We start from the raw sequence: 25,519 nt of genomic DNA, 5'->3' as shown, positions 1-25,519 counted from the left end.
TCTTCCCCGTTCCTCCCATATACCAAATTCGTCTTCTCTCCCTCCTAACCAATCAAATTTGCCATTTTCAACTCTCATCAAAATTTGCCATCTCCAACTCAACATCAAAATTTGCCATCACCAATTCATCATCAGTCCCTCCTAGGGAGGGAGAGATGGAATCACCCCAATGTCTCATCCACGTCGTGATGCGTCTCACAAATCCAACAGCAATTCTCATTTCCTGCACAAAACAAAGAAAACACAGGTGTGGAGTCATCATCATCACCACAGGCAAGTGGCTGCGTATGGTGCGACAGGTTCATCAATCCTAACTATCTCCTAAATGACTTTAACAACTTTACACTACCCGGGGTCTCTCTCCGGCCAAACCATTGGCCCTCTTACACTATGGGTTCTAAAAACCAATTCCCATTGGCCAAACTGTGGTGCTCTTCAATTTGGGGTCTCACTCCCCCGATTCATCTCCCGGTGCCCTCGTACAATTTCTGGGCTGTGGCGTGTACCTCTCCCAGTGGGTCTACCCACCTGCACACCTCCACCACTGCAGTTGCCTCCGAGCTTACCTGCTCCTCACCCTAACCTAACTACCTGGGGAAGGCCCTCTGGCTCTCTCCCCACTCCGTGCCCTCTCTGGCACTGGGCTGCCCGATCCACACCCGGGATCCTCAGGCACCCACTCACAACTACCGGCTCCCAGAGCCCACCTGCGGCCTCACCTGGCCGACATCCTCACAGTGGTGGAGTGCCCAACCAACTACACACACTAACAGGCTACACGCCCAGCCATTTCCACAACACTAATGCACCCATTCACAACACCATTCTGCAACCGCACCACAAATGCCAATATCCAACCACAATTTACCTGCACCCTCTACCTAACACTTACACTACCCGCCCCGGGTGCTCGTGAAAGGGGTCCACTCTTCCCCCATCCACACCTTCGCACCATGCACACCACTCCGTACCACTCACTCCAACTCTCTCCACACACCTGTACCTGCACACCTGTGCTCTCACACCTGGTGCCACCTGCACCCTTCTCTCCCCAAGCGCATTCGCGCTGATCCACACACTCACTACTCATACACTGCTCCACACACCTGTCCAATTGCACACCTGTGCAATCACACCTGTTCCATCCTCACACACACGGCATCATCTCAGCTAACTACTCCCTTCTGAAACTTGCGCTTCCCAGTCGTCCCTTTAAACTATTGCGCTCCCACGTCATTATCATCCACACTAATCTACCTGCGTCCCCACTACAGGTATCAGTCACTAACTAACCTTAACGTTACCTAAGGTCATCTTCTCTAGATCCCTACACACAATATCCTAACCCACCCGGGCTAGTTTTCACTGCCATACACCCCATAAGCTATTGCTCCTTTGCCCCACTATGGGAAAGGTGGCAGGGATGCCACCCTCTCCCACCGGGCCTATCGCTCCTCAATCCCCCAGTCCTCTGGCACTAATAAGCCCCCCTTATTCAGAGGTACTGGGTCCCGCCTCGGCATCTAAAGCCGAGGCAATCCACGGGGGCGCCTGCTCGCCGGTGTAAGGTCTTATCCGGTCGGCGTGGACGATCCGAGGGAGGGCTCGTGGCCCCATTTTGATCTTAAAGACCACGTCACAGATTTGCGACAGGACGACTCCTGGGCCTTGCCAGGGGGAGGTGAGTTTTGGGCACCTTCCCTTCCGCCTCCGGGGATTAAAGAACCAAATCTTCGTCCCCGGAGCGTATTGACTCCCCTGGCTCCGGTCGTCGTACCTGCGCTTCATCTTTTCCCCCGCCAGATGGAGTTGGCGGCGGGCGAAGGCATGGACTAGCTCCATGCCTTCCTCTAGGTGACGTGCGTACCCCTCCCTCGGCGGGTTAACCACTGTGTCTGGCACGGGACCGCATAGCAAGTCGGCGGGAGCCCGTAACTCCCGCCCATACATAAGCAACGCTGGACTGCATGCGGTGGCCCCGTGCTGGCTGGTCCGGTAGGCCATAAGCAAATAAGGGAGATGTTCGTCCCAGTCATCCTGACGGGTGGTGGTGAACAGTGCCAGTTGTTGGATTAAAGTTCGGTTGAATCTTTCCACCATCCCGTCAGATTGAGGTCTTAAAGGCGTTGTCCTGGTTTTTCGAATTGACAGGAGACTGCACACATCTTTTAGTAATTTGCTCTCAAAATTTCGTCCCTGGTCGGTGTGCAACTCCTGTGGAATCCCATGCCGGCACACAAATCCTTCCACGAAGGCCTGCGCTACCACCCCTGCTTCTTGGTTGGGGAGGGCGTAGGCCTCCGGCCACTTGGTGAAGTAGTCCATCACAACGAGGATATACTTATTACCTTGGCGGGTGCGGGGCAGCGGTCCTAGAATATCCATAGCCACCCGCTCAAGGGGGGCCCCCACCTGATGTAATTGAAGGGGGGCCCTCATCCTCCGTGCTGGTCCCTTTTTGGCAGAACAGGCGTCGCATCTCCGACACCAGTCCTGTATGTCGCGCCCCATATTCACCCAATAGAACCTCCGGCGGACCCGAGATATTGTCTTTGTCCTGCCCAAATGGCCGCCGGAGCGGGTACCATGCACCTGTTGCAATATGACGTTCTTGAATTTGTCAGGGACTATCACCAGCCAGGAAGTTCGATCAGAGGGAACCTCCACCCACTTGCGATACAAGATGTTGCCTTTCAATTCCAGGGTCTGCCACTGAGCCCAGGTGCACCTGAGCCATCGACTGCCGCTTTCCTTGCCATCAAATCCCGTGTGAGTCAGCGTTGTCCCGTTTATCTGTGGTCTGTCTAGGGTTAATATAAGAGTGTGTCTAAGTGCCTGTCTTCCTATGCTGTCCCTCTTGTAGTTGTAATCTAACCTTTTTCCGTACGAATATACTTGAGAACTGAACCCCTGGTGTCGTATTGTGTCATTATAATCCAGCCGGGTGTCTTCTCTTTCCTATTGAGCCAGCATAGCGCGGCTTCGTCGACGTTCGAGTACAATCGGGTAAATTGTTACAGATACGACTTTGATGGTATGGTGGGCCGAGCGGGATGGCCGCCGTATCCGTACAAGTTACCCGATTGTACTCGAACGTCGACGAAGCCGCGCTATGCTGGCTCAATAGGAAAGAGAAGACACCCGGCTGGATTATAATGACACAATACGACACCAGGGGTTCAGTTCTCAAGTATATTCGTACGGAAAAAGGTTAGATTACAACTACAAGAGGGACAGCATAGGAAGACAGGCACTTAGACACACTCTTATATTAACCCTAGACAGACCACAGATAAACGGGACAACGCTGACTCACACGGGATTTGATGGCAAGGAAAGCGGCAGTCGATGGCTCAGGTGCACCTGGCTCAGGGACAGAATCACGTACGGTGGTGTCCAGCAGATGCGGGGAGGTCGCTCAGCGCTCGTGGGTCGCGACTTTGGTGGAGATGCCGGGGAGGTCGCTCAGCGCTCGGGAGGGTGGCGTCTTGTCCTTCCAAGCTCGGGGCGCATCTGACGTCACGTCCGGCGCGGGGCCGCGTATATCCGGCGGGGAGTGACACGCCCTCGGCTCGTTAGCGCCGCCCCAGATGGCATCGGCCCATGGCTTCTCATTGGGTGCGGGGGTTACCGGCTCCGCCCTTGACGAGGGGCCGACAGGGAGCCCCTTCGTGGTAACCCCGTGGAGCGCGTGGTCAATGGCGGCTAACCGAGCCGGAAGGAGGACGCCCACTCCCCATGCCGTCACCGCGCCGCCCCCCTCTTTTGTTGTTGTTGTTGTAGTTGGCGCTTCTTCATGGGGAAGAGATGCGGAGAGGTATGGGGAGGTCCTAAACTTCCTAACAGGTGCCATATAATCACATTCTGGTGCAACGAAGAGTCATAATTAATGGAAACAAGTCCTTAACTGACATAGATTAAGAATAACTAGCAAGATGTCCTATAATTGTCTACGTGTGGTGCGGGGGACCTGGGCACGACATTTAATGGGGGGATGAAGGGGAAGATCGGCTCTAATGGGTGTTGTTTACAGACAATGGGACTAGGGAATGGGGTAAGGGAGAGTTGGGGAGTATCGGAGAAAATAGGGGAATATTTACAAGCGGATATGGAGGCCAAATTCCATATTCGCAACAATATATATATATATATATTGTAACGATTTTGAGAAGTGTAACGGGTTTTGAGAAGTGTAACGGGTTTTGAGGAGTGTAACAATTTTGGAGGAAGGGTAACGGATGTGAAGAGTATGGTTTTGGTATGGTAACATCCTGGTAATGTAAATAATGGTCGCAGCCGTCCTCCTAATTAATTTCATAGAACATACACGCAGGTCACGATATATCTTTTAAATAGTGTATTTCCTTATTCCATGTAGGCTAAGTATGTGTTTTCCACTAGATTGACTTTGCATTGTATCAAACAAAATAAGCGTAGGCCCTTCCAATTTCCCCAAAACCTCCCTTCCATTTGCCTTCCGCATTTTGGTCGGTTTTTCTCTTCAACCACCATTGGCCACGAGGTAAGGTTGGAGAAGAAAGGCGTGGCTCCACCTCGTCAGAAGAGGGCAGGAGTGAACCGGCCCTAACAGCCAATCAACACCGCGGTGAGTGACCCGGTAGGCGTGCCCTCGGAGCCGGCGGCTTAATTCCGCCGGAGGTGATAAAAGCGAATGTAAGGAACTGCTTTACAGAGAGGCCCTGAGAGATACGCTGGGGGATGACCTGGAAGAGGAGCGCAATCCACCGCAAGCCCTACCTACCTGCCTGCAATATCCCCCGTCGTTGGAGAGACGCGCTGAACGGAGGGAGACGGCTCCACCCCAGGAAGAGGAGCAGGTGTGCCGAGCCAGCGCGTGACGGCCGCGGATACGCGACGGAGGTTTTCCCGCCAAAACCGCGAGGGGTTGAAAGCTGCTGCCTCCGACCTTGCCTTCCTCTCAAGCAATCAACCTCGAGCCATTACCTGCCTGCAATATCCACCGTGTGAGTGTGAACGTCCTGTCCTACTCGTTTGTCTTGGGGATTAAGTAAATGAAATAGAATAAGTTAACAATGCACTGTGTGACTGCTCTTTTCCATCTATTGCTGTAAATAATATTGGTCGCTCTAAAATATTGCTTGTGTGTGTATAATAAATCTGTTCTTCCTCCAAACTCTGTCTTTCTTCTCTCTTCTTCTCTTTCGGTCGCTTTAGAGGTTTCCCAATTGAATATCTGTAGCGCGATTAGTCAACGTTCGGGTGGAATCGGGTTCTAATCGGGGAGTAACTGTTCGGACGCGGTTAAATACACCACCGCTCGGTAAAATAACATCCAAAAACCGTGTCCGTAACAATTGGTAGTCAGGAGGTGGGATTCGAACCTGGGACTAAATTTATTTAGCCCAAATTTTGGACACCAATTGTGTTAGTACGGTAACAATTGGTGTCGGGGAGTGAGATCGACCCGGAGCGCGCTGCACGCGCTCAAAATTATAAAGCGGACGAAATTGTGTTGTTTTATAAAACCCGAATTTTGAGATCGCGCCATGGACAATCAAGGCGATCGGATGTCGGTGGGGGAGATAGACGGGTTAGGGGTAACCCAGGAACCAGGGGAAATGTATGTGGAAGAAAGGGAGGAGGAGAGCAATGAGGAGGCGGTTGAGGGGGTGTCAGACGCGCAAAATGGCGTCCTCGCGCACGTGGGTGTAGCGGCACCAAATTTTGCCACGCCCGCGACCGTGGTAGCGCCCCTGGTGGATTCAAACCTTTTGTTGCTACAAATCGGGGCCCTTATGGACAAAATGAGGGACGAAGCGAGGGCTAATAGTGAGCGATTAGAGGGCCAAATGGGGGCAATGGGGGGCAAAATGGGGGAAATGCGGGAACGGCTAGAAGCTAAATTTGGGAAGTTAGACAATAATTTTGAGGAGTTAGACAAGAAATTTGGGGGGTTAGACAACGGGATAGAAGGGGTGAAAAATGGGTTAATGGGGGTAGAAAACAGAATGGCCGCTCAAGAGAATCAGTTAGAGGGGGTGAAAAATGGGCTAATGGGGTTAGAAAATAGGATGGAGGACAAATTGCGGGAAATAGGGGAACAATCCGCCCGGGAAATCGAACAGATGGGGAACCAGATGGAGGAAATACGACGAGGGGTGAGTGAGGAGGTCTCGGGGCTGCGCGAGGAGGTAAAGCGAGGCGAAAAGCGTATAGAGAAAGAGGTGAGAAATAATACGGCAAAGTTACAGGGGGGAATAGAAGATCTGACGGAGGAGGTGGAGCAGCTGACAGAGGGACAAACTAAGTTAGTGGAGCAGGTTCAAAAGAACACTGCGGTACTAGGAGGGTTAAAGGCGACACAAAAAGAAATTAAAAACGAATTAATAGCGACGCAGAGGCAATGTCAGATGGTACGGGAGGAACTGACAATGAGGGTGGAGGAGGTGACAGAGATAATGGAGACAAAGGACCGGCAGGTGAGGATGCACATAGAGACGGTCACGGTAGCCTTAGAGGACGAACTTGAGGGGACGCACCGAGAAATAAAAGAGGTTAAACAAAAATTAGAGGAAGTGGGAGAAGAGGTGAGTGAAATTAAGAAGGGACGGACAGAAACTAAGAGGGAGATAAAGGAGGAAGTCATGGAATATGTACAAGGTCTGTGTTCAAATCATGATGTGATGCTCACTAACCAAATAAAGAGTTTGCAGGTGGCAAAGGAGGTGCGGGGACGAGGTGCCAAGGTGAGTGGCAATGTACATGATGTGAGGAAAGCTTCAGTCGGCTTGGGGATTGGTTTGGATCCGGGTGTTCGTGAGAGGCCGTTGGTGAAGTGTGCGACAGGTCTGGTGTGCGAAAAAAGAGGTGTGCGAGAATGTCCGACCATGGGGTGTGTGAGGAAAAAGTGCACGCCGAGGAGTGAGTGTGCCGTCAAGAGTGAGTTGGTCGAAGCGCGTGTGCGAGGGAGCACAGGGAAGCGCGGTGTGGTGAGTGTTACGGAGGAAGTAACGAAAAAGTGTGCGCGGGAGGATGCGCGAGAAAGGTGTGTAACGGACGGGTGCATGGGGAAAGCGCATGCTGTCAAGAGTAAGGGAGAATGCATGCCTGTGGTGAGTGTTACGGAGGAAGTAACGAAGAAGTGTGCGCGGGAGGATGCGCGAGAAAGGTGTGTAACGGACAGGTGCATGGGGAAAGCGCATGCTGTCAAGAGTAAGGGTGAGTGCGCGACCGAGAGTGGAGGTGAGAGTAGTGAGAGTGAAAAGGAGAGTGAGCTGGTTGTGACAGGTGAGCGAGGATGTACACCTGGGATGGAAGGATGCACACCTGGAATGGTAGAGCGTGTGTGGGAAGGCACATTTGAGTTGGTGGTGAGGCACGTGGTTGGGTGTGCGAATGAGGGCACACCTGTGATTGTCACAGAGGAGGTGACCGAGGAGGGGGCGCGAAGCGGTGTATTGGTGAGGTGTGCGAGCAACGAATGTGTGCCAAAGTGTTCGGTGGTCAGGTGTGTGACCAAGTCGGTGAGCGGAGTGAGTGTACCGAGGTGTGAAAGAAAAGGTACGAGGAGAATGGGAACGGCTGCATGTATGAGCAAGAAAGAGGTAGCGTATGCATGTAAGCCTGCAGGTGAAGCGTCGACGGTAACCGGGTTAAAGGTTAGGTCGACTTTTAGCCGGATCGGGCCCTCGGTGCGTGCCGGGCTTCGCGTGCCGCGAGAACCAGCGGAGATCCGAGCCACGGCGGGTTCGAAAGGACCGCCGTGCGCGATCCACGCTGGGCCTCGCGTGGAGCGGCCGCGTCCGGGCTCCACTAGGCGGAGCGGGCAGCCCGATAGGAAGGGTCGTCATGGCGACCACTTTCTATTGAGACGTGCCGGCAGGTCGAGATCGGGACATTGGATGGCTCCACGCCGAGGTGGTGCATGGGATCTCGGCCCGGGTAAGCCTCCGCCCCTGCCCCGAATGCGGGACGTATCCAGCCGCTGGCACAAAAGAACCCGCGTTCATTGCTCGGCTGTACGAAGCCGGGCTGTAGATGTGAATTGGCGCACCGAGAGGATGTAATAAGTAGACGGGTGATGGTGATAGTGATAGTAGTGATTTGATACAAAATTTAGAAAAGTGAATAGAATTGGCAGTAAATGGAAAATTTTTGAATTGTTGGATTTGGACGAGCGAAATTGGTAGTGAGAGACCCCCGATGTGGTGGGATGGCAAATCCACCATCCCTCACAGGTGGGGGCAAATGCGCAATAGTTTATGGGGTGGCTATGACAACCGAGCCAGGGAGGGCTTGGATAATGATAGGGATCTAGCGAAGATGACCTTAGGTAACGATAAGGTTAGTTAGTGACTGATACCTGTAGTGGGGACGCAGGTAGGTTAGTGTGGTTGATAATGACGTGGGAGCGCAATAGTTTAAAGGGACGACTGGGAAGCGCAAGTTTCAGAGGGGAGGAGTTAGCTGAGATGATGCCGTGTGTGGGAGTGATTGAACAGGTGTGATTGCACAGGTGTGCAACTGAACAGGTGGATGGAGCAGTGTATGAGTGAGTGATGGTGATTGTGTATTGTGACGACCAAGTGGTCCAGGAAGAAAGGAGGGTGCAGGTGGCACCAGGTGAGATTGCACAGGTGTGCAACGACAGGTGAATGGAGGGCAGGTGTATGGAATAAATGGTATGGAGTATTGGAATGGATGGTCGTGGAGTGAGTATGGTGGAAATTGTGGAGTGGAGTGGATGGTGCGAAGGTGTGAATGGGGGAAGAGTGGACCCCCATCACGGATACCCGGGGCGGGTAGTGTAAGTGTTAGGTAGAGGGTACAGGTAAATTGTGGTTGGATATTGGCATCTGTGGTGCGGGTGACAGAATGGTATGTGGATGGGTGCGTTGGTGTTGTGGAAATGGCTGGGCGTGTAGCCTGTTAGTGTGTGTAGTTGGTTTGGGCACTCCACCACTGTAAGGATGTCGGCCAGGTGAGGCCGCAGGTGGGCTCTGGGAGCCGGTAGTAGTTGTGTGGATGGGGCCCGAGGATCCGGAGGACGGACCCGGGTAGCCCAGTGCCAGAGGGCACCAAGGGGTGACAGAGCCAGGAGAGGGGCTGTCCCCAGTTAGTTAGGTTGGGGTGAGGAGCTAGGTAAGCTCGGGTGGCAACTACAGTGGTGGAGGTGTGCAGGTGGGTAGACCTGTTGGGAGAGGTACACGTCGCAGCCCAGAAATTGTGCTAGAGCACCGGGAGATGAATCGGGGGAGTGAGACCCCAAAATTGAGGAGCACCACAGTTTGGCCAATGGGAATTGGTTATTAGAACCCGTAGTGTAAGTTGGCCAATGGATTGGCAGGGAAAGACCCCGGGTAGTGTAAAGTGTGTTAAAGTCATTTAGAGGATAGGTAGGATGAAGGATCTCCTCGCACCATCTGCATCCACTCACCTGAGGTGACAGGTACTCCACACCATGCCATGTTTTGATTATTTTTTATGATGCAAATGTTTGGATTGTGAGACGCATCATGACGTGGGTGTGACATTGTGCGTAATTCCATCTCTCCCTCCTTATGAGGATTGATGATGAATTGGTGATGGCAAATTTTGAAGTAAAGGGATTGTGGAGACGAATTTGGTATAGGGGAAATATGGGGAAGACGTGACAGTAGTGACGAATTTGTAAATGTGTAGATTTTTGTACATATGGGGTGGGAACAAGGGTAGGGTAGGTGACAGGGGGGTGACGTACGGTAGGGACGAGCTTTCTCACTTCGGCCTCCGTACGCATTTCACCTTGCATTGCCTTATTGACGTGTACCCTTGTGACCTTACCCCTCGCTCAATTGTCTTTCTTTTGTCTCCCACATGACCTGTGCGCCATTGGGTGCCGAGGGGAGCGTGCGTGAGGTGGCCATTGTGCGCCCGAGATTCCCAGAACCAGCACGCATTGCGTTGATGTACCACTTTATGGACCGCTGTTCGGCGGCCAAGTACCACTTGATGGACCCCAGGTTCTGGGGCAGAGCACCTCTGTTGGAGACCGGCCATAGTGGCCAGGGAATCTTGCTTGCGGACCTCGGTAAGGTGGCACCTATGCCAAACAGGTGGACCACCCTTAGTTGGCCCCTGAGGCCCTAAATAATAATAAAAAACGAACACAAGTTGTGCTTTTTATTATGTCCAAATAGGCCGCATGAAGCCAGAAGACGTCAGGAAGAACATCGGCCCAGCAGACAAGGAGAAGACCACCACCAGTTGTTTTGTTGTGTTTATTATGAACCATGGTGACTGCGCACCGAGTGGTGCTTTGTGGTGCTTTTGGGTGCTTTGGTGGTATTGGTACTGGTGCATCGATGCAATGCGTGCTGTCTCCTCCCTCCCAACAGGAATTTCTTTCTCTTGTTCCCTAAAAAGAAAAGAAAAAAACACACAGGTCCTGGGTTGCGTTGTAAATAAGAAATCACGTCATTGTAAATAATGCTCCCCACCGTAAATGTATAGTTTCAGAATAATTCCGTAATTCGGTTAGCTGTGGGCTTGAGTCTGTTAGACAGGATGCAATGCAATAGGGGGACATACTTATTTGTGTTTTAAAATTGTCACACTCAGGGTCAGGTTAATTGTAGAGGGAATTACACCTACATGTCACACTCAGTTAAGTCTAGTAGGCCCGAGGACGTGCCTGAAGAAAGGAGGGTGCAGTGTAACGATTTTGAGAAGTGTAACGGGTTTTGAGAAGTGTAACGGGTTTTGAGGAGTGTAACAATTTTGGAGGAAGGGTAACGGATGTGAAGAGTATGGTTTTGGTATGGTAACATCCTGGTAATGTAAATAATGGTCGCAGCCGTCCTCCTAATTAATTTCATAGAACATACACGCAGGTCACGATATATCTTTTAAATAGTGTATTTCCTTATTCCATGTAGGCTAAGTATGTGTTTTCCACTAGATTCACTTTGCATTGTATCAAACAAAATAAGCGTAGGCCCTTCCAATTTCCCCAAAACCTCCCTTCCATTTGCCTTCCGCATTTTGGTCGGTTTTTCTCTTCAACCACCATTGGCCACGAGGTAAGGTTGGAGAAGAAAGGCGTGGCTCCACCTCGTCAGAAGAGGGCAGGAGTGAACCGGCCCTAACAGCCAATCAACACCGCGGTGAGTGACCCGGTAGGCGTGCCCTCGGAGCCGGCGGCTTAATTCCGCCGGAGGTGATAAAAGCGAATGTAAGGAACTGCTTTACAGAGAGGCCCTGAGAGATACGCTGGGGGATGACCTGGAAGAGGAGCGCAATCCACCGCAAGCCCTACCTACCTGCCTGCAATATCCCCTGTCGTTGGAGAGACGCGCTGAACGGAGGGAGACGGCTCCACCCCAGGAAGAGGAGCAGGTGTGCCGAGCCAGCGCGTGACGGCCGCGGATACGCGACGGAGGTTTTCCCGCCAAAACCGCGAGGGGTTGAAAGCTGCTGCCTCCGACCTTGCCTTCCTCTCAAGCAATCAACCTCGAGCCATTACCTGCCTGCAATATCCACCGTGTGAGTGTGAACGTCCTGTCCTACTCGTTTGTCTTGGGGATTAAGTAAATGAAATAGAATAAGTTAACAATGCACTGTGTGACTGCTCTTTTCCATCTATTGCTGTAAATAATATTGGTCGCTCTAAAATATTGCTTGTGTGTGTATAATAAATCTGTTCTTCCTCCAAACTCTGTCTTTCTTCTCTCTTCTTCTCTTTCGGTCGCTTTAGAGGTTTCCCAATTGAATATCTGTAGCGCGATTAGTCAACGTTCGGGTGGAATCGGGTTCTAATCGGGGAGTAACTGTTCGGACGCGGTTAAATACACCACCGCTCGGTAAAATAACATCCAAAAACCGTGTCCGTAACAATATATATATATATATATATATATATATATATGTATATATATATATATATATATATATATATATATATATATATATATATATATATATGTATATATATAGATATATATATGTATATATATATATATATATATATATATATATATATATATATATATATATATACAGTATGTGTATATATATATACATGTGTGTGTGTGTGTGTGTGTGTGTATATTTATAGAGCGGATCCGCAAAAAAAGCGGAAAAGAGAGCGGATAGGTAGGAGGAAAGGATGTAGACCTCGGTTGAGATGGGAGGATTTGTGAGGAAGGATATCAGTAAGGTAAGGATGTCACCCCCAGTTGGAGAGTGGAGAGAGTTGGCTGAGGAACGAGGGAAGTGGAAGTATATCGAAGTCAAGTCAGAGCAGAAGCTTGGTACAGTTGGACCTCTCCCCTTATAAATGGGAGAGGGGAAGGAGAAGAAGAAAAACATTCCCCAACGCCAGTCAATCTTGTGACCCCCCCCCCCTCCAACCCCCCGCCTTCCCGTGCCTCCTCCCCTCAAGCCCTCTCCCTCCCACAGATCTCCCGTTGTCCCTGTTCTCTGCTGTTGTACTTGTGTGCTTCCCTCTCTCTCCCCATCTTGTCTCCCGCTCCCTTTATTGTATGTTTTGTGTGTCCGTTTTTTTTTCTGATTGACGTCAGCTCTTACACGAGCCTCCATCTTGTATAAAGAAAAAAAAACGTTTGCATCGACCTATAGGCTATGAGCCAAGGGGGTTGGTCGGTACCATACAGATGGAGTAAGGCTCATTGTGATTTTTAGCAAGATATATGTCCCTAGATATGAAAAAAAAGTGATAGCAGTGTATAACTCTCGGCCATCTCTGTGTTATCACCCGAAATATATTATACGCCCGCTTCGCTTCGCCAAAAAATGTGATATTTGCTAAAATTGGAATAAATATGTTTTTAAGGACCACAGAGTGCCAATAATTTGCATACTGGATGACAACTAATATAGTAATAGAAATATAGAACATTTGTGGGGGTTATTTATCAGAATATTGATATAATGACAAAAAATATGTTAAATTTAGTGGAAAAGTGGTCGAAATCGCTTCGAGTTCAGAATTCACATTGTACATTTTTGTCAATATTTCAAAAATGAAAACTCCCAGAGTAACATTTGACCCCTCAAAATCTTCGCAAGGAACCACTGCATTGGAATATATCATTACTTTGTAATATGGTGGTTGTTTGGGGCACATATTTTGGCAAAGTTCAAAATATGTTCAACCATACCCCCTAATTTTGATATTTTGGAACGAAACATAGCTTTTGAACATTTTAGCTTTATTCGTCTACTACTTTTGGTATCTCAGTGTAATTTTTGGTATTAGCTAGTATCCTAAAGTAGGTTTGTAACATCAGCTACATTATATTTCACAATGCATGCAAACTTGCTCCACACTCTAGGTTTATCATGATCTCTCGAACAAATACGATCTCGATCTCGATCTCGGCACTCTGTGGTCCTTAAAAACATATTTATTCCAATTTTAGCAAATATCACATTTTTTGGCGAAGCGAAGCAGGCGTATAATAATATTTCGGGTGATAACGCAGAGATGGCCGAGAGTTATACACTGCTATCACTTTTTTTTCATATCTAGGGACATATATCTTGCTAAAAATCACAATGAGCCTTACTCCATCTGTATGGTACCGACCGGTCAATTTGGGGGGTCTGGCTCATAGCCTACCACGAAGCCGTTCTGGAGAAGCTGATTTTTAAAGGTTTTTATTTTCAATCCAATATGACTGCAAAACCATGTGACTGATGATGTCACAATTATCAATGCAAATTCTACATGACTTGTCACTTATGTTAAAAAATGTGTGTCAATCGGACAAGTGTTTGCAGAGAAAATGAATTTAAAACAAATAAAAGTGAAAAACCTGCAGAAGTAAAATGTACAACAAGAACGAGCAGTCAGAGATTGCAGACCCTCGTCATGACGTGTTTGTGTGTTTTTTTTTAGCTGCTGTGTTTGTGTGTTTTATTGACGACGTAGATTTATGTTCAATCCAATATGGTTGCCGAACCACGTGGCCGATGACGTCATCAATTTAAATTACCATTACAATATTTGTGTAGACCACGCTCCAGAAATTTCAAACGGATCGGACGGATCAAGCATTCTAGTTGTCTAATTATGACGTCATAATAAAGGCACCAATGACATCATGAATACAATATGTTGTTCTCTATGAGGAGTCCTTGACAATGAGCCATGTTTCAATTTTTTTTTCCATGGAGCGGTTTTGGAGCTATAGATGTGCAAAGTTCTTTGATGTGCAATGACGCCACATTGAGTAGCCTTTATGTTCTCCTGCAGGTGCGTTTTGACTACTTGGTGGGATGGCGCAGAAACTCGGGCCCAGGTGGAGAGTGTGATGAACCGGCTGTGACGTCTCGGACACTTCTGACAACTGGCATCCATTGGAAGTGTGTGCAAGGTTGCTCTTCATCCGCGCGCCCGAAATACCGATGTATCGGCTACAACAAGCCGAGTAACTGGATGATCGGATCTGGCACCTTCAACATGAACGTCACAGGTGTCCAAACCAATGCTATTGAGTGAGTTTTTGAAAGCATTACCTGTCTCTAACATTGTACTTCAATGATAGTTTGGATTGATATTTAATTGATATTTAGTTATGGGATCGTTTTGTTATTATGCAATAAATCCTAATATTTAACAATAATTTATCGAAACACTATGTCCTATTTTCACGGTGGATATGCATTGTTCAACTTTTCCCCAATTTGTGTAGAAAACCTATTTTTTGCACGTGGATGGCCATGGAATGCATGATGACGCCATTTTACCACATGTTATGTATGCTACAACATGTCATGTGCAATATGTTGTGTATGTCACATGTCATGTGTCATATGTTTGTCACAATATGTCATGTATCATATGTTGTATGTCACATGTCATGTATCATATGTTGTATGTCACATTTCATGTATCATATGTTTGTCACAATGCCATGTATCATATGTGCATGCCAGCTGTCATGTATCATATGTGTATATCTCACATGTCATGTATCATATGTTGTCTGTCACATGTCATGTATCATATGTTGAGTATGTCACATGCCATGTATAATATGTTGCCATAACATCATCTACCATCTTACCATCTCTTACAGTTCCTCCTTTCTACATTCCCTAAACTATCCAGAACTCCATCCCTCCTCCAGTGTCCTCAAACGTATTTTTGACTCGAAGGTCTCAAACTCATTTTGCAAAAAATGTTCGTTTCCCATGAATCGTACACTTTTCAAAATCCAATCTCACCCCTCCCCTCAAAATCCTCCCCATCACCCATCCCTTTCAAATCTCCCCCCTTGCCCCTTCCCTCCCCTCCCTCCGAAACTCCCCCCACACCCCTCCCCTCCGAGACTCTCCCTCGCTCCTCCCCTCCTAGACTCCCCTCTCACCCCTCCTCCTCAAAGCATCCTCCCTGCTTCTTCCCCCTTCCAACTTTCACCTTTATCTCCCCCAACCTTCTGCCTCGCTCTTCCCCCTCCTCAAATAACACCTCACTGTGCCTCACCCAATCTCCATCAAACCTCTTGTCCGCCCCATTCTTCCCTTTCTCCAAGCTATTCTGAAATCTCTGAAAACTCTGACACACCTTCAACAGCTCTCCCTACCTCTTCCTCCTCTTCCACATCTTACCCTACCCCTCCCCCCCCTGTTCTGGACCCGATGCTCCCCCTTCCTCTTCATTAACGGTATGGACCTCAAACATCCGGGGCCTTCGCTCAAACTTGACTAACCTCTCCATACTGGTTGCTTCTGACAAACCAGATGTGATCTGCTTAACAGAAACTTTCCTCCTTCATGATGTCTCTGATGGCTTGGTATCTCTCCAGGTTACTCCCTCCTCAGGTATGATAGACCTGAGCCTCGTCCTGGAGGTGGGGTTGCTATCTTTATAAAAAAACTCTCTTCCTCACTCGCCCTCCACTGCCCTCTCTCCACCTCACCCCCAGGAATACCTTTGGCTACGGCTTCCCCTTCGCTCCCACCTTTTGTTCATATGTGTGTTGTACCGTCCACCAAACAGCGATGACTCCATCTACATCTCGCTGTCTGATAATATGGACCACCTTCTATCTACCCATCCCAACTCTCTCTTCCTCATATGTGGTGATCTCAATTGTCACCATGCCAGTTGGCTGGGTGTGGGTACCCCTCTCACCAGCCATGGCTCTTCACCAAAGACTTCTGCGACTCACTGGGACTGACACAATCTGTCAATTTCCCGACCCGGATCTCAGTCAACGGAGCATCTTCTCTTCTGGATTTGGTTATGACAAACTTCCCTGAAAATGTCTGCTGCTCTTCTTCTGCTCCAATCGGCTCATCTGATCATGTGCTTGACAAAGTGGACATCTCTCTGACCATTCTCAGAGAGCCTCCTCAGCGTCGACGAGTCTGGCATTTCACTCAGGCCAACTGGAACGATCTTCAAGCAGCCATCAATCATCTGGACTGGTCTCCCATCTCTACCGCCTCTGACATCAACTCATCCTGGGAATTCTTTCAAAGTAAATTGCTCTCTCTCATGCACAGATTTATCCCATCTCGTCTTCAGTTGTCATACCCTTCCTCCCGTCCATGGTACACGGAATCTTGTGGTGAGGCTGTTGCCCTGAAACAACTTGCTTTCGTCTCCTGGAAAGCAAATCCAACGGAAGGAAATCTCATTTCCTTTCACAAAGCCCGAAACAAGTGTGTGTCCACCCTCAGGAGAGCCAGGAAACAATATCTCACAGTTCTCAAGACCAAACTCTCTTATCTGTCTCCCTCTTCCAAATCCTGGTGGCGTCTGGTCAAATCTGTTTCTGGTGTTTGTTCCCCCTCCATCCCCTCCCTCACCTCAAACGGCTTAACGGCTGACTCCGCACGTGAAAAAGCTGAATGCCTCAACTCTGTGTTTGCCTCTAAATCTTGTGTCCCAAACCCATCCCTCTCTGTACCCACCGTACCCAGTCGTACCCAGCTGCTCCTGGACTCTGTGTCCTTTCCTCCTGACAAGGTGGAAAAGTTTCTGTCAACCCTCGACTCTGATTCTGCAACTGGTCCTGACGGCATCAGCCCACGGGTCCTAAAATCATGTTCTTCCGCTCTTTCACTCCCTCTCTCTGTTCTCTTCACCCTCTCTTTTGCTCAAGGTCATCTGCCATCTGCTTGGAAATCAGCCAACATCACCGCTTTGCACAAAAAAGGTGCAAAAACAGATCCCAGCAACTACAGACCAATCAGCCTTCTCCCAATTATCAGCAAAGTCATGGAATCCATCATTGCTTCAGATATGAAATCTTTCCTCTTCTCCAATGGCTTGATCTCTGATCATCAATTTGGTTTCAGACCTGGTCACTCTACTCTGGGCATGCTGCTTCTGCTTTCTCAACAATGGATGGAGGTCCTCAACGCCAAACAGGAAATTAGAGCTGTCTCCCTTGACATTTCACGTGCCTTCGATACGGTCTGGCACCCTGCTCTACTCACCAAACTCTCCTCCTTTGGTATCCATGGAAATCTCCACGCATGGCTGGCGGAATTCCTCTCTGGTCGTAGTCAACGTGTGGCCCTGAATGGGTTTCTCTCATCTCCTCTGCCTGTTCAGGCTGGAGTTCCCCAAGGTAGTGTTCTGGGCCCTGTGCTTTTTCTGGTCTTCATCAATGATCTCTCTGACTCTCTTGAAAATCCTCTCTATCTCTTTTCTGACGACTCTACTCTCTGTCGCTCCATTCCTCATCCCTCAGATCGGCAGTCTGCAGCCTCCTCACTCTCTGCAGACCTGGACAAAATCACAGACTGGGCAAACAAATGGAACATGTCTTTCAATCCTGATAAATCTCACACTCTTACGATGTCTCTCCGAAAAGACCGACTGGAAAACCCTCCCATCCACTTTCTGAATAATCCTCTCCAAGAAGTTCTGTCACTCAAGCTTTTGGGTCTCACTATTTGCCATGATCTTTCCTGGGAAAACCACATTTCAAATCTGGCCTCCAAAGCCAGTCGCCGACTGGGCATCCTCCGTCGTGCGAAGTCCTTCCTTGGCACACCTGAGCTCCTCACCACATACAAGGCTTTCATCCGCAGCTCTATGGAATACTGCTCTCCCCTCTGGTCTGGTGCTCCTGCCTCACACCTAGCTCGTCTTCACGCTGTTGAAACCAAAGCGTTCAGAATCATTGGAATCTCCCGCGATGAAGCTAACTCCAAGGGCCTTTCACTCACTCACCGCAGGCAGGTTTGTGGTCTTTCCGTCTTCTACCATCTTCTATCACGACTTCCGGGTTCGGTTGCGAGAGGACGCTGGCGTTGCATATTCGCCGCTTCTCCGACTGGATGGATGTACAGGGTCTGCTTCTACCTTTCTGACCTGACATCTCACACCTGTCCTGCCTTTTCACACCCGCACGTGCCGCGTGTTCTCCGGCTGGATAACGGAATCTGCTTTTGATGGTACGGAATACGGAATTCGAAAGGCCCGCTCCCGTTGATTGTGGCCGTGGCCTTGTTTGCCGGTGGCCTTGTGGCCTTGTTTGCCGCTGTGGTCTTGATTAGCGGCTGCAGTCGTTTGCCGCTGCGTTTGCCGCTGCGTTTGCCGCTGCGTTTGCCGCTTTGCCTCCTCGACCTTGGCCTCGTACTCGTCCCTTCGCTCCTGCCTGGCATGGCTCTGAAGTACTCCGCCGCAAGGCTTCTTCTGCTCAATACCCGCTCCACCCCATCATGCATCTCTGCCATCAAATCAAATGGACTCCTCCGACGACCCAGGTACATTCACCGTGGCTCCGGTCGCAAGTTTGTTTATTTGCAATCAGGTCACTCCATCCCCGTCCTCTGGTCGGCTCAGCGCACTCTCACTCTTCGTCCCAGCGCACCTGGTCACAGCAACCCACACGATCGCACCTCTTGCCTACGAACCCTGGCTAAATCACCTGAATTCATCCCTGCTGTTCAAAACAACATCAAGCTCACCCTGTTCAACACCCGGTCCCTCAACAATAAATGCCTCATCCTGAACGAATACATCCTGGATAACAAACTGGACTTTCTCTGTCTCACCGAAACCTGGCAACAACCTCTGGACTACTACACACTCAACCTCACCACACCCAATGGATATTCCTACGTCAATAAACCACGCTCGGAGGGCCGAGGTGGTGGAATTGCCGTTATCCACCGTCAAGACATCAAGACCAACCTCATCTCCATCTCATCTGCTCCATCATTTGAACACCTGGCTTTAAAACTCTCTGGTCACACGCAGTCAGTCATGGCTGTCGTCTACCGCCCTCCCAAACCACACCCATCATTCCTGTCTGACTTCTCCTACTTTCTGACCCAGCTATGTTCCCTCTCCCCCTCAATCCTCCTCCTTGGTGATTTCAATATCCACATGGACTCCACTGACTCCACAATAACCACTGACTTCACTGATTTACTCACCTGCTTTAACCTCACTCAACATGTCGACTTTCCTACCCATATCCGTGGTCACATTTTGGACCTTGTCTGCTCCACTGGATTAAATTTGCACCATCTCTATGGCTCCGACCTCACCCTCTCTGACCACTTAGCCATCACTCTGACCATCAACATCCCCGCCCCAACACCAAGGCATTATCGCACAATCAACTTCCGTAAGCTAAACGCTCTTTCACCTACCTCATTCTCATCCACCCTCTCTGAAAAAATGTCCACTTCTCCCTTCATTGACCTCCACACCCCTTCCGACCTCACTGACTACTACAACCACACTCTCTCCTCCTGCCTTGACCAGCTTGCGCCTGTAAAAACCAAAACAGTTTCTTTCACCCATTCTGCTCCCTGGTTTACCCCTGAACTCCACCTGATGAAAACTCGTGCTCGCCAACTTGAAAGACTCCGCAATAAAACGGGTCTCACAGTTCACTCCCAAGCCTACAAGGACCACATACAACACTACAAAGATGCCCTCTCCCGCGCCCGCTCTGCCTACTACTCTCAAATTATCCACTCTGGCTCCGGAAACCCAAAAGCACTCTTCTCGACAATAAACAAACTCCTCCGCCCCCTGAACACCACCACCCAGTCATTCACAGTAGACAACTGCATCTCCTTCCTCTCTTTCTTCCAACGCAAAATTGACAACATCTACAACAGCTTGACCACCGCCGCACCCGCTCCCCCTCCAACCACCTGCCCCCCCTTGTCCTGCCATCCCCTGTCTCGGTTCTCCCCAATCTCTCCTACTGACCTCTCTGAACTCCTCATAGGAATGAAAACTGCCACCTGCACTCTTGACCCCATCCCCTCCAGCTTTGTCAAAGCCTCCCTCCCTGCTCTCTCTCCACTTATCATTGCAACAATAAACTCCTCCCTGTCTACAGGCATCGTCCCACCTTCCCTCAAAATTGCTGCTGTTACCCCCATTCTAAAAAAACCTGGTCTAAACCCTGACACCCTAAACAACTTCAGACCCATCTCCAACCTACCCTTTCTGTCAAAAGTTTTGGAACGCGCTGTAGCCACTCAACTCAAACATCATCTCTCTGCCAATAACTTGTATGAAACATTCCAATCCGGATTCCGCTCCAACCACAGTACTGAAACTGCTCTCCTCAAAATCACCAACGACCTTCTCCTCTCCTCTGACGCTGGCAACCTCAACATTCTCGTCCTCCTCGACCTCAGCGCTGCCTTTGACACCATCGATCACACTATCCTCCTCACCCGACTTGAATCCACCTTTAACGTCACCGGCACTGCCCTCTCTTGGATTAAATCATACCTCTCTGACAGATGCCAGTTCATCTCCATCAATAACTGCAAATCCCCCACTGCTCCCCTCCCCCAAGGTGTCCCCCAAGGTTCAGTTCTTGGCCCCCTCCTCTTCATCCTTTACCTGTCCCCGCTCGGTCACTTAATCCGCCGTCATGGTCTCCAATTCCACTGCTTCGCCGATGACATCCAGCTTTTCATCTCCACCAAGTCCGTCTCCACCGACACCCACTCTATCCTGACAAACTGCATCACTGAAATAAAATCCTGGCTTCAAATCAACTTCCTCAAGCTTAACTGTGATAAATCTGAAATAATCATCATTGGCCCAAAAACGCTCACAAAATCCACCCATAACTTTGCCCTCAACATCGACGGTATCCCAGTATCCACCTCCCCTCACATCCGGAATCTTGGCGTCATCTTTGACCAAACCCTTTCCTTCGACAAATACACTAAACAGATCACAAAGTCAGCCTTCTTTCACCTGAAAAACATTGCCCGTCTCCGCTCATCCCTCTCCTCCACGGCTGCAGAAACCCTCATCCACGCCTTCATCACCTCCCGTCTGGACTACTGCAATAGCCTCCTCTATGGTTCACCCTAAAAAATCACCAATAAACTCCAATACATTCAGAACTCCGCTGCCCGTCTACTCACTCATTCCCGGACCCGTGACCACATCACCCCCGTCCTTTACAAGCTTCACTGGCTCCCCATCCCCCAGAGAATCCAGTACAAAATCCTCCTCTTGACATACAAAGCCCTCCATAACCTGGCCCCATCCTACCTGGCTGACCTCCTCTCCAGACACACTCCCACCCGCAACCTCCGCTCTGCTGGTACCAACCTCCTGACCCCCTCCATCCGGACCAAATTCAGATCCTGGGGGGACAGGGCCTTCTCCATCGCTGCTCCCACCCTCTGGAACTCACTACCTCACACCATCAGAGACTCCTCCTCACTCACCACATTCAAAACATCACTAAAGACCCACCTGTTCAACGCTGCATTCAACATTCAACCCACAGCATTTAACCCCTGACTATCTCTTCTCCTTCTCCCTCCTTTTGCTTTAAATATTTCCCTATTGATTCTTGTCTTGTCTTTTTGATTCTTGTCTTATATATATGCCGTATATCGCTGCTGTTTGTTTTCTTGATTCTTGTCTTTTTGCAATTGTTGTTTTCATGTATTGTTATGCATTATGTTTTCCACTCTGTCAAAGCGCCTTTGGGCTTCTGGAAAAGCGCTATACAAAATAAATGAATTATTATTATTATTATCTCCTCTCTGGCCTTGCCCCCCCAGCCCTCTCTGGGCTCTGTCCCCCAAATATTCCTCCAGGTCGCACAAGATCTGCCTGCAACCCTCTTATGGTTAAACTGCCAAAATCAAGACTTTCTGCTCACTTTCACTCCTTCATTCCTCTTTTCTCCCGCCTCTGGAACAAACTCCCTCACTCTCTTCAATCCCACTCCACCCTCCAGGTCTTTAAAACAGCTGTTCACCACCATCTCTTATCCTCCCCCATCCAAAACCTTGATCTTTTCTACCCCCGCTAATTTCGGTCCCCTTGTGTTTTATACCTCTTCCCCCCCCTCCCCCTCCCACGCCTCCTGCCCCCAAGCCCTCTCCCTCCCACACTTCTCCCTGCTCTCAAATGTTGTGGTTGTGTGCTTCCCCTTCTCTCCCCATCTTGTCTTCCGCTCCCTCTTTTTGTATATTTTGTTTGGCTGGTTTGTTTTGTTTGTTTGTTTGTGAAATAAATGTTAGCTCTTTCACGAGCCTCGATTCAGTATACAAAAAAATAAATAAAAATAAAAATCTATCATTTGTTGTGTTTGTCACATGTCATGTATCATATCTTGTGTATGTCACATGCCATGTGTCATATATTGTCTGTCATAATGTCATCTATCATATGTTGTCACATGTCATGTGTCATATGTGTAAGTCAATGCATTCCATGTATCATTTGAGTATGTCACATCATGGATCATATGTTGTGTATGTCATGTCAGGTATCATGTGTAAGTCACATGTCATGTATCATATGTTGTGTGTCATGTCATGTATCATATGTTGTGTATGTCACAACATGTCATGTATAATATGTGCTTATCACAACATGTCATGTATCATATGTTGGGAATGTCTCAACATGTCATGTATCATATGTTTTGTTTGTCATGGTAACATTGGACATGTTTGATTTCCCCATGACAATTCTGGTCCTTTGACGAATGGGTAAATGCGAGAAACACAATTGGCCATGATGGGTAAAGGTACAATGCTAGTCATCTGAAAAATAACTCAACAGGTGGAGGAGTCTATAGAGTGTCTAAGTGAACCCAGGCTGTTGTAGAGAACAAAAGATAGACATGACCTCAAGATACGAGTCACCTAACAACATGTGGGCAAATATGTGCTCACTTAACATGAATATGAAAACAAAGTTTCTATTTGGAAAAAAAATCGTGATTCATTCCAGATTCAGGTTGTATGTACCTGTGTTCTCTTTTTGGGATAACTATTGCTGTTTCCTAATCTTATCTTCTGTAATTTCTTACAGGTATACTGGGTGTTGTTACATCACATCATTCGTGATGACTCAACCAAACAATTTTTCAAGTATGGATGGCTCTTGGAGATTAAGAACATCCATTGATATCAGCATCCGTCAAGACATCGGGAAGCCAAACTCCTCTCCAGTAACCACTTCAAAACCACAGATCAAGTGAGAAAGGAAAATCCTTGTTGGGTATTTTTGTGAAGAGTCCATAGAGAAAAACGTGTGAAGGGAGAGTGAAGAGGTGGTAGAAAGCGTTATGTGAAGGGAGAGAGAGGAGAGTTATCGACGGAGGTTGTTATGTAAATAGGAATGTAGAGTTGGTAGAGAGTTGTCAAAACTCCACTGGGAGCATAACCTAATAGGAAGTCTTCGGAAGAGGATCCCCCTCGTCAAAGAGTATTTTGGCCCTGTTGTGGAATTTTTTAATAGGCTTTGAATTGAATTGAGAAGGCTCAAGAGAATTAAATGTCCACATTCGTCTCAGAAGACAATCAAAGATTCTAATGACACATGGGAATACTTGATTCACTTCCACCAAAGGTATTTACAGAATACACTTCCATTTGAGTTACACATACACGAATAAAACGAAATCACTACGCTACATTCGACACAGATCAACACTACATTTAATACATCACAAGTGAACCTAGAACTCTCCGAGGCTACCGTGAAATGGCTTTTTATAGTCAAAGATCAAAGAGGGGTCAGGTAAGGTTCAAGAAAGATAACAAGCATTGCGTGAGTCTCCAATCCTCGGGTCAGCTGTTTTCTTTCTTCATCAAATGTAAACAAAGCCTCCTGCTCTTTCTGATAGCGTGCATGGAGACATCGGTTAAAGAGAAAAACAGGGTCGGAGAAAGTTCGAATCATTGAGGATTATCCATCATTCTTATAAGTTCTATGTATTAAATCTTTTTAATACATATGTGCATATAGGTGTCGTATGAAAAGTCGTATCATATAAAAGTATACTATTTAAGCAATATCAGGCTAACAATGGACTATATCTCTCTATATATTAATCGAACTTACTTTGCTGCGTGGTTATAAAACGAGATAGGCATCACAGCTTGGGTTGAATGTCTGCCTCTAATGCGAGCCTATTGAATTGTGATATAGTTCATAGAATGCAGTTAACACCGATTAACATATATATTCATTAAGTTTACGTATTTTCAATGGCAAAGTCGAGGCTCAGGTAAAGCTACTTGATTTACACAAATTACGTACACAAATTAATTTTCTTCTTCTACAGCCCTTAAGGGAGGCTTGGTGGTCAGACAGGTGTTTTCCTGATGACCAGTCGGAGTCTCCTCTTTTAAACCAGAGCCACGCTGACGCCTCTTCAGCAGCCGACGACCACTCCTTCAAAACTCTTGTTCTGTCTCTACTTGTCAGGTCGAGATTTTTTTTACAAAGTTATAGGCTGACCTGCCAACTAATCGAGACTTTCGCTCTTTCACGAGCCTCGATCTTGTATACAAAAAAAAAAAAAAAAAAAAAAAAAAAATATCAATCCCCTTACTCCATTTTCCACATTAAAGAAGTCAGTAACATGTCTTTATTTGCGCAACTTGGTGATCAGCCCCTCATATTTGGCTCTTTTAACTTCTCCATCTATGATGCGCCTGCTCAACTCTGATTGAATGACAATATCTGGTCTTTGATGCTTCTCAGCGATAATTCCAGGAAATGTATTCATGCCAGGTAGATCAGCCTACATTATCTGATCATTCGCATCACGGAACACTGTATGACGAGGTTGCTCTTTGTGGATGCTTCTATTTTCCATTGTTTTCTTTGAAAAAAAAAAACAGTTTTAACAAAATTGCAGTAACTCAGATTTTCGTTGACTAGGATAGGTGTGTCATTGTTGGTACATTTTCTGTATATATGGTTCTTGTGATACATTTGAATACCCGATATAATGTCCTTTTGCTAGGACAAACTTATATGCAGACAGCGTACGCTCTACCGTTTCATAGCTCTCACAAAATTTACATGGAGCATCAGCCTCAACTTTACATTGAAAGAGATTGGGCTTTCAACTGCTTCGTGGACATTAAATTTATGGCCGGTTCTTATTCTCAGTTGTAATTTACGAATTAATTCATCCCTATAATTTTTGAGAGAAAGAAGCTGTCTATATTTAGCCATCTTAAATTCCTCTGTCAAGGATTTTCTAGTTTACATGTCAAGGATTTACATCACCTTCTCGAAGAATAATGCAAGTGTTGC

General features: G+C 48.0%; 1 protein-coding gene across 2 annotated transcripts in view; it reads left to right on the top strand.

The window, feature by feature from the left end:
• The window catches only part of LOC137439585 (uncharacterized), a 136,811-nt gene that overhangs the window by 21,509 nt on the left and 89,783 nt on the right, over nt 1-25,519 (top strand). For both annotated transcript variants that reach the window (XM_078768068.1, XM_078768067.1), the window contains exons 2-3: nt 14,240-14,481; nt 23,279-23,443. In XM_078768068.1, the coding sequence (XP_078624194.1) occupies nt 14,240-14,481; nt 23,279-23,443 (407 nt within the window). The remainder of the gene's footprint in view (nt 1-14,239; nt 14,482-23,278; nt 23,444-25,519) is intronic.

This window comes from Myxine glutinosa, chromosome 14, assembly GCF_964187855.1.
Source record: "Myxine glutinosa chromosome 14, kmMyxGlut1.1, whole genome shotgun sequence".
Taxonomy (NCBI): Eukaryota; Metazoa; Chordata; class Myxini; order Myxiniformes; family Myxinidae; genus Myxine; species Myxine glutinosa.
The sequence above is the reverse complement of the archived record's forward strand: the minus strand, read 5'-3'. Positions and strand labels throughout refer to the sequence as shown.